The 11,363-nt window shown below is 51.5% G+C and overlaps 1 protein-coding gene across 1 annotated transcript; it reads left to right on the top strand.

Annotated features, from left to right (window-relative positions):
- Positions 1–2,527: 2,527 nt before the first annotated feature.
- Positions 2,528–10,516, top strand: Nr2e3 (nuclear receptor subfamily 2 group E member 3). The gene is made up of 8 exons (XM_040740254.1): positions 2,528–2,624; positions 3,129–3,255; positions 3,381–3,484; positions 4,220–4,441; positions 4,526–4,683; positions 5,404–5,644; positions 5,892–5,997; positions 9,869–10,516. Exons 1-8 carry the CDS (start codon positions 2,528–2,530, stop codon positions 9,999–10,001), a joined length of 1,188 nt encoding a protein of 395 aa, XP_040596188.1. The 3' UTR covers positions 10,002–10,516.
- Positions 10,517–11,363: the final 847 nt, after the last annotated feature.

Raw genomic sequence — 11,363 nt, 5'->3', positions numbered from 1 at the left:
AGGAAAGGTAGGGTTGAAGCAAGTGAACAGGAGGGGCACCCCCTTACCCACTCTACCTGTTGGCTCTGCCTTCAGGGCCTGACCAGAGCAATGCCCCATGGGGAAGGCATTGCATCCCGTGGTCATATTTTCCCAGCACCTGCCTAGAGCTCACACCTGGTGGGTCAAGGTCACTGGGCTCAATTTGCCTGAAAGCCTCCCCAAGGCCCCCCTGGGGCCACCCCAGGACTTTATCCCTTCCTCGGTCCAGTCTCTATACTGTCAGCCCCAAATGAGGCTCAAGGCTACCTGGCTCCTCCCTCTGCCCTACTAACCATCTTCCCACCATCTCTCCCCAGGGCACATCCACCTGCTTCAGAGCTGAAGAAACAAGCGCACAGAGCTCAGCAAATAAAGCGCCAGTCTCAGTGCTGGCCAGGAACTGTCCTTCAGGCCCTGGGTCCTGTCTTTAGCTGGCCCCGCCCTCTGGCACAAGCCCACCAAGTGTCTCACTGGAGCCTCTGGGTGGGTCTTCACTGATTTACACCCACCTCCATCCCTGCCTCTTTGCCGCTCCATGTCTGTGTGGCTTGGGGCAAATTACCTCCCTACTCTGGGCCTCTCTGTCTCTGAGCTGTGAGTTGAGGCTCTTAGTGTCAGCTTCTCTGTGTGTGGTGGTTTGTGTGAGAAGTCTCCGAACACTTTCCTAGAGCACTTCATGCTGAGGCTCCGTGTTTGCCTCCTCCTCCCTGCTGTCTCTTCTTCACCCACGGCTTCCTCATTTCCCTCCACACTGGCTCGGCTGGACGCTGTCAGCTCAGCCTGACCCATTCTGCCCCTGCTCGAGTCCTCGGGTCCCACTTGTGTGTCTATGCGGGTCAGTTCGGGATGAGTGGGATATGGGGACATAGATCTTGGGTGAGGAGCCCGGCATGAAGCGGTCACAGAAGCCATGAATGTCTGTCACTGAGACTGCCCATGGAGAGGATGGAAGGCTCGCTGGAGTGACCTTTGGATGTGTGAGGCGGGTAACGTGTGCCAAGTACATACCTGGGCTCTGATGCCCTGGCTTGGCTGCTAAGTGGAACTTCCGGCCTTGTCCAGGAAAGTTCCTGACTGGCTTCTGGGTCAGAGTGAGGACAGGAAGGACAGGTGAGAGGCTCATGGCCTCGGCGGATCACCGGCAAAGTCCCTGAGCTGACTTCCCAAATCCCCAATAGTGCTTCCCTGTCACAGTGAGGGTTAGCCCCACTTAGGAGGCCATGCCCCACCCCTTCTGTCCACTTAACTCCATGATCCCACTAGAAGCTCCCAGGCTCTAATGCAGTCAGAAACTGCCCTCCCCCATCCTGTGAGGCAAGGCCAGGTGAGGATGGGACTCCCCTCCCCCAGGTCATGCTACTCCTTGTCTTTCTTAGGCCTGGGGAGAGGATGGCATAAGCCAGACTGGCTGACAGGACAAGATGTTTACTGGGGTGCTGCTTCAGCCTTCTTTGTACCAGGCACCAAAACACATTCTGGGAATGACTTAACTTCATTTACCCAACTACACAGGTGTTTGGAGAAAACCAAGATTCCCGGAGGCTGCCGCTTGCTGGGGGTGCATGGCCCATGACAGAGCAGAGACATGCATGGCGGTGGATCTGTCCTTGTCCTCACCTCTCTTCCTGTGGGGGCCCTGGCACTCCCACCCACTCTCCCTCCACAAAATCATCCCAGGTTTAAGCTGGGCTCAACAGACAGACTGACTGCCTGGCACTGGAGTCCAGGTCAGCGGAGGAAGTGAAGGCCTCCTGGGCACGCAGAACCTGCTCCAGGCAGCCGTGTCCTACCTCATCATGCCGTGGGAAAATGCCCACCAACTTCTCCTCTGGCCCCAGCCTACCCAACACCACCCCTGAACCAGAATCGAAGAGACATCTGGTGATGCTAGCTTTCCAGGGGGCGGGTCCCCAAAGCAAGGCCCCAAGCAGTCCTTTATTAGGATAGAGGATGGGTTTCCCAGGACCCAAAGTGAGCAAGCACCCAGGGCAGGAACCCACACAGGCACACATGCCTCAAATACATGGCAAATGTCACAAAAACATTCAAAGTCCTTGGGGGAGTGGCATCTACAACATGCCCTCCCCCAGAAGATCTGTCAGTGTCAGCCAGGCCGCTCGGTCCTGGGCAGTGTGTGTAGGGGCAGCAAAGGATGGACAGGGACACTAGGAGTCAGTGTGAAGGCAGTAGGACTGACCAGCTCCCAGGGGCACCTGCGTAATGCTGCAGGTGTGGCCAGTTGATCCCCTGTGGAGACAGTAAAGATTAAGAGGATCATACCCCTGCACCCAGAGCTGTGCTAGGAAAAGTCTGGACCCAGAGCCAAGGTGGGGAGAACGCTCCAGACGGAAAACTCCTCTCTCACAAGGGAAGGGAAGCAGAAGAGAGACACGCATGGACAGCCAGCCAGACAAACAGTAGACAGAGGTAGAGACGGAGACATAGGCTAGGTCCAGCAGCTGCTTGCAGGCAAGTAACAGGCTGCCCTTGGGACCTGCCATATCCAATGAGCTCTACAGTGGCTGCTTCTGCTGTAGCTGTGGCTGTGACAGCCTCCAAGAAGGAGTCTCCAGGCAGGTGGGGTCTTGGAGAGGATCCAACAGGTATGACTTTTCTGGAGGTGAGGTCTGGGCCCTTGAGGAAGAGAATACAAGCAGTCGGTTCAGGGGACCGGGAGAGGAGCTGGAGCCATGAAGTCCCCACCCCCAGGCTGTAAGCAAGCATGAAGGGGGCTGCCAACAACCCCAAAGTCCTAGAAACTCGAAGGCAGCAGAGCAGGACCCAACAATGGCACCCCTGAGGAAGGAAACGGGTGCTCTTGAGAGACAGAGATCTTATGACCCTTGTCATGAGGGCCGGAAGCCGCCGCCAGGGAAGGAACGGGCTGGGAAAGTGAGGGCAGCATGGCTGTCTTGCTGGAAATAGGCTATGGAGGGGGTAGAGATGGTAAGAGCTGGAAGCTGGGGCTCGGGTGCCATAGTGGGGAAACTGCTTTTCTAGATGGCAGTGGTGTAACTGTAGCTGGACTAGAAAGGTGGGAACTACGGGCTTGGAAAAGGATGGATGGGGGGTGCAACCATCTCAGTCCATTCCTGCTCCCCACTCAGGTGTGGGCCCCTCACTCCAGTGCCGAGTGTGTGGGGACAGCAGCAGTGGGAAGCACTACGGCATCTACGCCTGCAATGGCTGCAGTGGCTTCTTCAAGAGGAGTGTGAGACGGAGGCTCATCTACAGGTGCCACTGCCCCCCCCCCCCGCCTGCCCCAGCCTACCTAGCACGGGCTGGAGATGGTTCAGGAAAAGCAAATGTCCAAAGTCGAGGGCATGACACTGCCCCCAGGAGCTCCCTGTTCTCTGCAGGTGCCAGGTGGGGGCAGGAATGTGCCCGGTGGATAAGGCCCATCGCAACCAGTGCCAGGCCTGCCGACTGAAGAAGTGCTTACAAGCAGGCATGAACCAAGATGGTGAGTGATGGGCATGGTGAGGTGAGGAAGGCAGTAGAGCAGGGAGTGTCACTTGTTGTGGAAAATTATCTTAAGGTGTGTTGCATCTGATTATGCTCCAGGACATTTGTTTTAATGATGCAAAGATGTGTTGCATTCTTTTATATTGCATTTAACTCTGTGAAACTATGTTACTGTGCCTGTCTAAAACGCCTGATGGTCTAATAAAGAGCTGAACGGCCAATAGCTAGGCAGGAGAGAAGATAGGTGGGGCTGGCAGGCAGGGAGAATAAATAGGAGAAGAAAAGGAGGAAAAGGGAATGAAAGAACAAGGAGAGGAGGGCATCGGGGGTCAGCCACCTAGCCCTTCAGCCAGCCACGAGTTAGAGTGAAAGTAAGGTATACTGAAATAGAGAAAGATGAGGCAGTCAGGCAGTGGTGGCACACATCTTTAATCCCAGCAGAGGCAGGTAGAACTCTGTAGGTTCAAGGCCAGCCAAGTCTACAGAGTGAGTTCCAGGACAGGCTCCAAAGCTACAGAGAAACCCTGTCTCAAAAACCAAAAGAACAAGAAAATCCCAGAGATAAAAGATAAACAGGATAATTTAAGTCAGAAAAATTGGCAAGAAACAAGCCAAGCGAAGGCCATGCATTTATAATTAAGAATAAGCCTCCATGTGATTTATTTGGGATCTGGATGGTGCTCCCCACACAAAAGACCAAAGAGGTGTGTCCTGAGTCTCTCTGCCTTCCAAGCTGTGCAGAATGAGCGCCAACCCCGAAGCATGGCCCAGGTCCACCTGGACGGCATGGAAGCAGGCAGTGATCCTCGGTCTGAGCCCTTGGTGGCTTCCCCTGCTTTGGCAGGGCCCAGTCCCCGAGGCCCCACATCTTCATCTGCAGCCAGGGCCATGGGCCACCACTTTATGGCCAGTCTCATCACCGCTGAAACTTGTGCTAAGTTGGAGCCAGAGGATGGTAAGTGGAAGGGTAGCAGGCATGTATCCTCTCACTCAGTTTCCACAGAGCGGGCACTAAAGCCACAACATCCTTCCTCAACAGCCGAAGAGAATATCGACGTCACCAGCAATGACCCTGAGTTCCCTGCATCCCCCTGCAATCTGGATGGCATCCATGAGACATCAGCTCGTCTACTCTTCATGGCTGTCAAATGGGCCAAAAACCTGCCCGTGTTTTCCAACCTGCCCTTCAGGGATCAGGTAAACCACACAGCCTGCCTGCTGGAGCTGGCCAGGCATGGTCAGCACTCATAGGTTAGCCAGCTTTGGGGAACATATATCCCCCTGGTGTACTTGTGCATACCATGGGGTATTTGTGTCACTGAGCTAAGACAGTGGCAGTGGATATATATATATATATATATATATATATATATATATATATATATATATATATGTCTCTGGGGGGAAGGATGCGCACCAGAGATGCATAGAGCCCAGGATGCAAATAGGACCCGTGGCTTTCTGGGTCCATTGTCTTTCCTTCTGCACACTGTCTGGCCTGTAGTCATTCTGTTCAAGACAGCAATCTGCATACCCTGAACAGCCAAGTGGCTCACTCTGGTGGGTACCTTTAGAACACAGGCTCCCCATGACTTCAGGCCTGAGTGTCACCCCAGCATTTCCACATGTGGAAAAGTTCTCTGAGCAGACAAAGATCTCACAGTGATCCAGGAGAGCTCACTCAAGGTTGACACTCTTGAAATCATCCGGAGGCTGTCCAGCACCCCTGGGCTCTAGACTTCTCTGGATGGCCCAGCCACAGCTCTGGATAGAGTCCACAAGGCATCTGGAAACCTAGGTAGCTGAGCCAGAGCCTGGGCAGACAGAGATCAGGAGGCTCTCTGCCCCTGGGAGCAGCCCTTCTGTGCCTGGAAAAGGCGGGACCTGTGCTGACACTCAAACCCCCTCTGCTCACAGGTGATCTTGCTGGAAGAGGCGTGGAATGAGCTTTTCCTCCTTGGAGCCATACAGTGGTCTCTGCCCCTGGACAGCTGCCCACTGCTGGCACCACCAGAGGCCTCTGGCGGCTCTCAGAGCAGGCTGGTCTTGGCCAGCGCAGAGATGCGCTTTCTGCAGGAGACAATCTCCCGGTTCCGTGCACTGGCAGTGGACCCCACAGAGTTTGCCTGCATGAAGGCCCTGGTCCTCTTCAAACCCGGTACTGAGCCTTGGCCCAAGCCTTCCAGAGACATGGTTGGGAGGTTTTTGTTTTTGTTTTTTTAAAGGCAGGGTTCTGGTGACCTCCTTCTGCTGGGCTCTTCATAAACCCACCTGGGTGTAAACAGATAGCCTTCTTTCTGGGGGAGGGGGAGCAGAGAAAAGAGGTGTGGCCTGGTACTCTTAGGGATTGTGGGGTCAGGCAGGCTTCTGGAAGGTCGCTCATCAGTACTGCTTCTCCCCCCCAGAGACTCGAGGCCTGAAGGATCCTGACCACGTGGAGGCTTTGCAGGACCAGTCCCAAGTGATGCTAAGCCAGTATAGCAAGGCTCACCACCCCAGCCAGCCTGTTAGGTGACAGTAATGACCCACCTTCCCGTCTACCTGCCCTGCTTTCCTCCTTCCTTCCACCTCCTCTCCCACAGCATCTCTGGGCTTCTCTGCTTAGACAGGATAAAGGGCTCAGTAGGCAGCATCTACCCAACACCTCCTGGGGACACACACAGGTCCAGAAAGGCACCAAAAACAAAACCTACAGGGATGGAAGCTCAGCCACAGTAGCCACATGAATGACAAGGATCACCCAGGTCAGGATTGGAAAATAGTTTGTATCTGAGGTAGATAGCAAATGTCAGGCTTTTAAATTTTGACTTTTTTTTTTTTGGTTTTTCAAGACAGGGTTTCTTAGTAAAGCTTTGAAGCCTGTCCTAGAACTCATTCTATAAACCAGACCAGGCTGGACTCAGACTCATAGAGATCTGTCTGCCTCTGCTCCCCAAGTGCTGGGGTTAAAGGCATATGCCACCACTACCTGGCAAACTTTTACTTTTTAAAGACAGGATTTCAATTTATATCCCACATGGGTCTCAAAGTCAGAGTTTTCTTGCCTCTGCTTCCCAAGTGCTAGTCTTATAGGTGTGTCCTTCTATAACCTGAGTCTTTGACAGGGACTTTGTCTCCATAATAGGATAAGGGTCTAAAAAGAAGAGAAAAATCTTATCCTTGAAGGTAGAGACCAGCGGCATGCATTCTTAGGCAGGGTTCTAGTATGGAAGGGTCAAAAGAGTCTTGCTGGTAGAAGGTAGGAGACTGAACCAGAGAGTTACGCTGGGACCAGCCTGGTGAGAGCTTGGAGTGCCCACTAAAGGCTTGTCTGATGAGAGAGGTGGAGGGGACACCTGGGAGTCTGTGGGAGGAGGCTTCATGCTTCAGGATGGGATCTCATGCAGACTTGTGTGGCAATGGGCACAAAAGGCAGAACAGCAGCTTCCCTGTCCAGGAGATTCCACAGGGTCATGGCCTTGAGGGGGGGGTGACCACAGGGAGCAGGAAGTAGACAACAGTGTGCAAATGTGGAGGTGAGAAAGGCTAACGGCAAGGAGTGAACGAAGAGATGTGTCTGACTTTCAAAACTCAAAAGGAAAGTTTGCCAAGCTTTAGAGAAAGTATGGAAGGCATGCTGTGGAGGTGTGTGGAAAAGCCAGGCATGAATGAACACTGGATGTGGCCACTGGAGGTTGGGGGGAGGATGCAGGTGGAGGGTCCCAACTTAGCCTAGCATCAGGAATGACACTGAAATATCAGCTGGCTTGTACCACTCAGCCTGGCCTCTGAACTAGATGACGTTACCTGCATTCTATCTGAAGAACTGGTGACCTGATCCTTGCCCAGTACCTCTCCGGTAGACAAGGACAACAGCATGTGGTGTGGGAACAGAGGGAGCATGGTGAAGTGGCAGCACTAAGGCCTGACAGACATAGCATGACAAGAGGGGTCATCACAGACCACCAGAAACCAGGGGTCTCTCTAGTCCCCTCTGGGGCCAGCCCTCAAAAATACTGAGGAAGATTTTCTATGAAGGGGCAGGGGAAAACTGACTCAAGTGTTGGCTAAGAAAACATGAGCTCCTGAGTTTGGATCCCCAGCACCCACTTAAAAGCCAGGCATGGTGGCATGCATCTTGCCACCCCAGCACTGAATTGGGGTGGATGCAGGTGGATCCAGGGAGCTCACTGGCCGGCCAGCCTAGCTGAACTGATGAGTTCCAGAATCAGTTGAGAGACCTTGTCTCAAAACATAGGGAGGAAGGGCTAAGGAGATGACTTAGTGGATAAGCATTTGGTGTGCAAGCATGAGGACATGGGTTCAAATCCCTAGCACTCATGTGAAAAAGCTGAAAATGCAGGACAAGGCAAGCTAAATAAATAAAAACTAGTGTTGGGCAGCAGAAACAGGCAGATCCCAGGAGCCCTCTGTCCGGCCAGTCTAAATAACAAAAAGAAACCTCATCTCAAGGGACAACAGCAGGGATGTACAGGATACCCAGGGTCGTCCTCTGGCCTCTGTGGGTATATACACCAGTGCACACATGCGAAATGAAGATAAGGTGGGTAATGGGTGAGGAGGACCACCTCTGGCCTCTGCACACACAGGCTTCCTCGATCACTTTTGCCGCTCATTACTCTAGGCAGAACTGAGTATCACTGCAGGGTCTCCAGTCTCTGGGTCAATGTATTTCAGCACAACCTACACAGAGACACTGAAACCAAGTCCCACTAACTAAAACCCACCCTTCCTCTGTATGATCTGCTCTGAAACACTGCTTTGAGACTAAGTTTCATGTAGTCCAAGCTAGCCCTGAACTCACCATGCCGCTGGGGTAAGCTAAGCTCTTGATCTTCCTGCCTCCCTTCCAGAGCACTGGGTTGATGACAGGGTTGGTGACACATGGGCTATGTGCTGCTGGGGATGGAGCCCAGGGCCTTGTGCCTGCTAAGCAAAACTACTAAGCCTGGGCAGTGGCGACACACACACCTTTAATCCAACACTGGGGAGGCAGAGACAGGCAGATCTCTGAGTTCCAAGCCAGCCTGGTCTACAGAGTGAGTTCCAGGACAGCCAGGACTACACAGAGAAGCCCTGTCTAGGAAAAAAAAAGGAAAGGAAAAGACAAAGAACTCTACTCTAAGGAGTTACATCCTTAGTCTCTACTTTATTTTCTATTTTATTTTTAAAAGTCCATTTGTGAGACATTACCTGCCATTATCTACCAGGTGGGGTCATACCTGCAGTTTGCAGTAACTCTCCAGTAGACTTCACAGTTACTTCTTCCCTCCCCCTGGATCTACTAGGAAGACAGGAGAGGGGAAGGTAGACCAGGATGTGTGTGGGGTGTGTGACTGTTCACAGGCTGCTCACAGGAGAAAGGAGTGTTTTAGGTGGGCAGAGCCACTCAGCTCAGAATGAATGGCACGGCTTCTCATAGCTCTCCCGGTGCAATCAATCAAGCCAGCAGCTGCACCGAGGCACTCAACCTCTGGGTGGCAGGCTCTGACCCCAGCCGTACTCATCCTCCCCAGGGACATCTTGTTCTGATTTTTTTCTTTTCTTTTTTTTCTTTTCTTTTCTTTTTTCATTTTCTCTTCCCCACCCTGGAACCCCCACTTTAGCAAATGGTTCTTACTTGAAACTAGGATGGATTTTTTTTTTCTGGGTGTATCTCAGATCTCAGGCAGTCAAACTCTCCCTTGACTTCAGAATATTTTCAGTAGTAGTTATCATCTTAATAGGTGTTTCACAGACAGGCATTCATAATTCTATGTAAACTAACATAACTTAGAATGTCCATATAATCAACAAACATATAAACAGGATTGCTATCAGAAATGTCTCACAGGCTGGGAGATGGTTGCACAAACATGGAGTCTAGACTGGAGCTCAGATCCCTGGAACTGGCATGAAGGCTAGCAGGCCTGGCAGCTGCCTGCAGTCCCAGCACCTGGGAGGCTGACTCAGGAGGTCCCTGGGACAAGTTAGCTGGCTGGACTAGCCAGAACTGGTTGGCTTCCAGTTCAGCAAGGGACCCTGCTTTGGTAAATAAAGTGCAGAGTGGACCAGAAAGACACTTGACCTCAACTACCACCCGAACACATAAGCATACACATAGACAGACAGCTCGGTGAACATGTATTCATTCAATACACACACCCCACATGCATGTTGCAAAGAAACAACTTCTCACTTTATAATCTTGACAACATAATGAATAATATTATCGAGTTCCTGTCTTCTTCATGCTCCTAACCAGTGGGGAGGTGGAAGTGAACCCTCTAACTCAGGGGCCTTTCCCTGAAATGCCCCCTGCTGGCCCTGGGCACCTCTACCCCCCCCATAGCCTTGCTCAACAGCTGGCCCTAAGCCTAACAGCATCCTTCCTCCTGTTCAGGTTTGGGAAATTGCTCCTTCTGCTCCCATCATTGAGGTTCATCACTGCTGAGCGCATCGAGCTCCTCTTCTTCCGAAAGACCATAGGGAACACTCCAATGGAGAAGCTCCTTTGTGACATGTTCAAAAACTAGGGCGTGTCAAGTGTTCAGAGCTCCCGGGCAACACTCTTGTGAAGCTAGATATTTGCCTGCCTTTGTCATCCAGCAGCTCCACGTGCACTAGCTCTGTTTGCACAGTTGAATGCATGTTGTGTTATATGCCTGGGAACAACAGCTTCAGGGGAGAAAAAGTGAGTGGTGGGAGGGAGAAAAGTGTGACAACATGGAGACATTTTGTAGGCTACAAGTTGAACAAAAGCCAGGCATGAGTAACTCTTAGAGTTCATGACTGGGGAGGGGAAGAGGAAGGAAGGAAAGAAGGAAGGAAGGAAGGAAGGAGGGAAAGAAGATAAAATAAAAGGAAATGAGAAAATAAAAGACTCACATAAGACTGGTGGTAGTGGTAAAAGTCAGAAGTCACCTCTGGGTGGGGGGAGGGGTGGGAAGAGGAGTGGGAAGAAGAGAAGTCACCTCCAGTACTAGGAATGTCCTTTATTTTGATTTGGATGGTAAACTGATAGTCATTAAAACTCATTGAGCACTTAAAATCCATACACTTAGCTGTGTTTTGTTTGACCCTAGTTCAAATAAAACCAGGAAACTGCGTCCCAGGCTCTTTGAGGAAGGGGAAGAAATGAGTACGAGGTCTTTTGAGTTTTGTCTGGTTTCATTCGAAGCTAGAGTCTGGGTGCCACGAATTCAGGCTCTGGGTACTATTTCCCACAGGATCCAAATAATACCTCACTTCATATCTGAAGGAGACCCTTGAACAGCGGGATCTTCCTCCCAGACCCCGGATTAGGCACAGACCACACCCAAACACCTGTTTTCACCGAGAAATACTTTATAAAGTGGGAAAGAAAAGTTAAAGCAGCTGCTTTCTGACTCAGGCAGAAAAACAGCAGCAAATGACCTTGTAGGAGTCATCCTTAAAAGGAGAAGGGGAGATCAGTGTGAGAATGGGCTAGGATGCCTTGGTAAAGGAGATAGGGGATGAGGGAGAAGGGGGAGGGGACAAGGGAAAGGGACAAAGGACTTTCTCTGGCTAGAGAGAGACAGATGTGGCACATAGGCAAATGGTAGTTTATAAAGATAAAAGGGGAAACCCCAAGTTAGGATGAGCTGTTTAATTTTAATTGGGTGTGTTAATTAGATGAGCCAAAGGGGGCTTTTGATTGCTGGACTTCAATACTTTGATATCTGGACCTTGGTGGTGAGCCTCAAGAGGAAGTGACCAAATAAGGGACTACACCTTGATGACTAGCTTTAGGAATGCAATGTAATGGTTTTTAGCAAGGCAGAGGGGATGAGGGAGAAGGGCAAGGCCTGCCAGAGCCACAAGCTCTAGTGGGCTATGTCCTCCAGTATCTGTAAAGCACTCTGCAACTCAGAGCA

This window comes from Mesocricetus auratus, unplaced genomic scaffold (assembly GCF_017639785.1).
Source record: "Mesocricetus auratus isolate SY011 unplaced genomic scaffold, BCM_Maur_2.0 Super-Scaffold_100691, whole genome shotgun sequence".
Taxonomy (NCBI): domain Eukaryota; kingdom Metazoa; phylum Chordata; class Mammalia; order Rodentia; family Cricetidae; genus Mesocricetus; species Mesocricetus auratus.
This window is presented reverse-complemented; position numbering and strand designations above follow the sequence as displayed.